Raw genomic sequence first — 4755 nt, 5'->3', positions numbered from 1 at the left:
CTGGGGGGTGGGAGCAGCATTGGCGGATGGGGGGTGCAGGACTGGGGGGTGGGAGCAGGATTGGGGACTGGGGGGGTAAGGGAATGGGGGAGTGGGAGCTGCATTGGGGGTGAGAAGGGGGATAGAGTGGGATCCTGAGAGTTGTATGGGGATCTTGGGGGTGGGAGATGAGAAAGGGGTCTGGCTTTTGGGGGACAAGGGGGCTTATGAACCCCCATGCACTGGCTGAGAGCCCCTATCTTTGGGGATCGGTCAGCTGTGCCTTGCCATGTGCTGGGCTTTGTCTGATGCATGTTTTAAACCGCACAGGCTATATGAGCACTTTCTCTGCCCCGGACTGTAGACACCATAGTCATTGCAGAGCAAATTCCCTTGCAGGTAGTGGATCACTATGAGAATCCTAGAAACGTGGGCTCCCTTGATAAGAGTGCAAAGAACGTTGGCACTGGATTAGTGGGTGCTCCTGCCTGTGGCGATGTGATGAAACTACAGGTGAGCTTACATACATAATGTCTCGCTTATTTCTGTGTCGCTAACAAATGCTAATTTTGTTATCTAGTGACTTGAAGTTAAGCTGTATGTATTTATAGCTCTAATCACAGAGAGAGAATTCTAGTATAATTAATATTATGAATTGACCACACTGATTATATTGACAATCATAAGTTGTTTGCAAGAAAGAACAGCTGATGATGAGACAAAGTAATATTACAAAATGGAAAGCTATGGAATATGAGCTTTCTTAAATGAGAGCCACCTAATCATGACACTTCTGTCAGAGAATTCTCATCTAATGGTATTACAAGTAGCACCTTAAGCTAGAGAGAGGTTTCTGCCTTGTTTATACATCTGATAGCATTTTGTGAACGTTCACTGTTTCCCATGTATAGTCATTTCCCCCATTGTGGATTCTTCACACAACATAAGGCCAGGGCAGGGGGGATTAAAAAAGGAAAATCTTCTGGTAAAACCACAAAGAATAAAAGGAGGATTCAGGGGCAGGTTTCAGAGCTGCAGACTGTTTTTAACTCACTTTTTGCACCTAAGTAGACTATAAATGGATTTTGTCCTCTGAAAACTACCAGTAACTGCATCTTAAACCATTAGTAAAATAACTTTCTATTTCTAGAACTAAAATGTAAATGTTTTACAACATTCCTTGCCTCAGTCATAGGCCCTACCTATCCTGCTTCACTGAACACCAGGGAAAAGGGAATCTTGCCCCAGACTTCTATATGACTAGGCTTAAATTAAACCATTATCCAATTGAGTCCTCTTCAGTGTTATTAGTACAAGAATGTGATATCAACGGAACTGATGTCATTGGAAACTCTTGCAGGTTGAAGTGGATAAAAATGGAAAAATTATTGATGCAAGATTCAAAACATTTGGCTGTGGATCAGCAATTGCCTCAAGCTCATTGGCCACAGAATGGATTAAAGGAAAAACGGTAAAACTGACTTCACACCTGTGAAAGAGCATATTACACAGGAGCTGGCAGCAGTCTCCAGAGGTTGCTATTAATGCTACACCATCCATTATCAGAGACCATATGTGGAACAGTGGTCTGAAAAGTATAGTATGGAGTTTACATTTTACCTAGCATGAATTTTTTTTCTTGATTGAGGGAGATTAAGAATCTTTTCCATCCCTATCATGGGAATTTGACTTTTCTAGTTCAGTACTTTTAACTTTCATTTCTGGAAAGGCAGCTCTTTCTTAGGTAGCTTGATGATTTTCAGAATGGCCGTAGCGTACATAGCCAGAAATAATTTATGTATATTCTCTTCCCCACAGGCACTATGACTTCTTCCAACAAATAAGAAGCTCTTATGAGATTATTTAGGTTTCTAACTATCCTTTTCCCATCAGTCTAAAACATCAAGTTGTCAGTCTTATATGCATAGTGCCATACAGCTGTAAATGCACAAACAGCCAATACAGGTTCCTTGTAAGGTCACAGCCTGGAACACTAGTGGGTGCCTTGACTTCGGTCATCTGCGACTGTTCATTTGAAAACCTTCTCTTTAAATCTAGTCTTTTGGGATGGAAGGAGAATGGGAAAGATGTTGATGGGGTGATTATGTCAATTTTGTTTATACACAATCCTTTAAAATACTTGTGCACCATCATTGAGTATAACGAAATAATTCTTCCTATGTTTTTCTCTGAACCCCCATCCTGAAGGCTAGTCCTCAAAACAGCCCTTTCACAAATCTGTGGCGCATGTACACCACCTCAGGTGTTTGGTGACAAGCAGTCAATGTTATATTAACAGGTTTATACATTTCAGGTTGACGAAGCCTTGAAGATCAGAAATACTGATATTGCTAAAGAGCTCTGCCTTCCTCCAGTTAAACTACACTGTTCTAGTAAGTCACAAGTTAAATACAGTTTGTTTAAACACCGAACTATTTTAAAAATTAAAATCTGTGTTGTCTGACAAAGCCCAGAAACATGGTACAACTTAGTGCAATTTGACTCTAGACTCTAGCTCTTACTGTTGTGGTCTCTAGGTATTTGCAGAGGACTTACATGGGTGCATCAGGATGTAACTAGTGTTACCAGTCTTTTGAGTCTGCCATAAGCTCTCCCAAGTCAAGTGCCCAGTTCTACTGATCTCTTTTTAAAGGTGACCTGCAAAAGAAACAAATCAGGGGTTGGCTGCTTTGGGGGGTACAATGAAGGCCTAGAAGACATTCTGCTTTTATTTTTACATTAGAAACCAGGTCTTTCATCTAGAAGAGTCTGTGGTGACTAGAGAACTAGTGAAGTGACATCAGAGCCAAGAATTGAAACCTGAGCATTTAATCAGAAAGAGTCTTGTCTGACCAGTTTTCCTTTCTCCAAAATGTTAGTCATGGACTTTAAAGATTCGGTGTAAGTTCAGAAACAAATGACTACCAGAATTGATGTTTCTGAAACTGGTATGACAAAGCAGAAAAGATGGCATAGGCTCTGTTTTTTTATTTATTTATTTTATATATATAATATATAAAATAAATTAAAACCTCCTTGGTTGGCTCCCTTGAAAGGAACATAACCCAGATTAAGGATGTTGAATGAGACGGATGTGCAGTCGATTGGCAAGTGGAAGAGGCGAGAAGCCGGGGGTGTCTGTCTAAAACTTCAGTTAATTCCTCAGAAAATTAAGAGCATTTCCTCAACTAAGGAATAGTGCAGGCAGGAGCCAGGGCAAGCTTTGCTGTAGAAACTCTTCTCATGTATCTCAGCTGTGACCTGCAAGAAGATCTAGCCTTCTCTGTTTCTGCTAGTGTCCCTGCTGGATAGTCTTACAGTGTATTTGACACATTTTTAGAAAGTGGATCATTCCCCCTCCCCCCTCACTTACAAACAAGTTTCAAAGTGCTCATTCTCTCTTTTGCTTTTTAGTGCTAGCTGAAGATGCAATCAAGGCTGCTCTGGCAGATTACAAGTTGAAACAGGATCCTAAGAAAGAAGAGCCAGAGAAGAAAGCAGCCAAAGCCTAAACCTGTATGAGACTGTAAAGCTTGCTTTCTCATTCCACTTAAATATACAGTGCAATTACTTTAGATGTTAGAGATGAGAACCAGTGCAGTACTAAATGAAGCTGTAAGACGCACATGAGAGATGCACAATGTTTCACTGTTCCACATGTATTAAACCACCATTGTGGTGCTCAAATTACTGGAATTTTTTTGAGCTTATTTCAGCACACGCTACTGTCCTATCTTGACTTCTTAAGTGTACAGGTGAAGGAGACAGAGTTCTGAGTGTGACAGTTGAGTTTTCAGCAATGAAAATCCTGGGGTTTCAAATGTTGGAAGGGCTAAAATTCATAGACTAAATGTATAGTTTTGCCTAAGGTTTTGTATAGAGAGAGGTTATATTGGAAAGTGTTTTGCCTTGATCTGAATGTTTATGCAGGAAATTGCAGATCAGTTTTATTGCATATGCTGTATATAATATATTAAACAGTCTATGGCGATTCCTGTTGGGTACAGTTGTGTTAAGTCCATTTCATGACTCTTTGGGGCATTCATATCCATCCACCCTACAGTTCGGTTCCTAGCATTTCAAAACTTAGGGAATATCTGTTTAGAGGCTACTTTAAAAACACAAACAACCCTGTTTCATCCTATGGCATTTAACAACCAAAAACTGAACTGAAAGAGCAGGTAATGGCCACTAGAAGGCAGTACATTCATAAGCTGTTAAGAATAGGCAGGAACAATATACTGATTTTTCTAGTTAAAGTACCACTTTTGCCATCAGTCTATGCAGTAGTTTAAACAAGGGGTACCAAATCTGAGAGGTGGACCTTTGAACACTAGGTCACATGTAACAGGTAAGGTCTACCAAGTTTGAGTCCCTCCTATTAATGTGGATTCATGTCTGAATTTAAGTGAGACATTCTTGTTTAGGATGATAGCAGCTTCTACCTTATAATGTTTCCTGATCTAAATGTAGGAAAAAAACAGAACTCTCCATATAGTTCCCATTTCCTATCATTAAAGTTCTCAAAGGCCTTGATAAAGTCCAGTTGAAACTGATGAGTTTCAGAAACAGGGTACTACAACCGACTTCAAGAAAACACTTAACTATCTAGGACTCTCATAGCGTCTGACTTGAGACAAATAGAAAGCTAGCCACCCTGCCCCTTTGCACCTTCTTTCTCGGATGACAATCTGATGGAGGAAAAGCAGTCTAGTTTATAAAGGCTTGACTCTGCTATCTAGACAATGAGTGTCTCCTGCTGGTATCCGTGGCCAT

General features: G+C 40.3%; 1 protein-coding gene across 1 annotated transcript in view; it reads left to right on the top strand.

Moving 5' to 3' along the window:
• ISCU (iron-sulfur cluster assembly enzyme) overlaps nt 1–3983 on the top strand; it is a 5063-nt gene extending 1080 nt beyond the window's left edge. The window contains exons 2-5 of the mRNA XM_032805439.1: nt 320–492; nt 1340–1450; nt 2294–2372; nt 3394–3983. Of these exons, the coding sequence (XP_032661330.1) occupies nt 320–492; nt 1340–1450; nt 2294–2372; nt 3394–3491 (461 nt within the window). The 3' untranslated portion in view covers nt 3492–3983. The remainder of the gene's footprint in view (nt 1–319; nt 493–1339; nt 1451–2293; nt 2373–3393) is intronic.
• Nucleotides 3984–4755: the final 772 nt, after the last annotated feature.

Source organism: Chelonoidis abingdonii, chromosome 22 (genome assembly GCF_003597395.2).
Source record: "Chelonoidis abingdonii isolate Lonesome George chromosome 22, CheloAbing_2.0, whole genome shotgun sequence".
Classification (NCBI taxonomy): Eukaryota; Metazoa; Chordata; order Testudines; family Testudinidae; genus Chelonoidis; species Chelonoidis abingdonii.
This window is presented reverse-complemented; position numbering and strand designations above follow the sequence as displayed.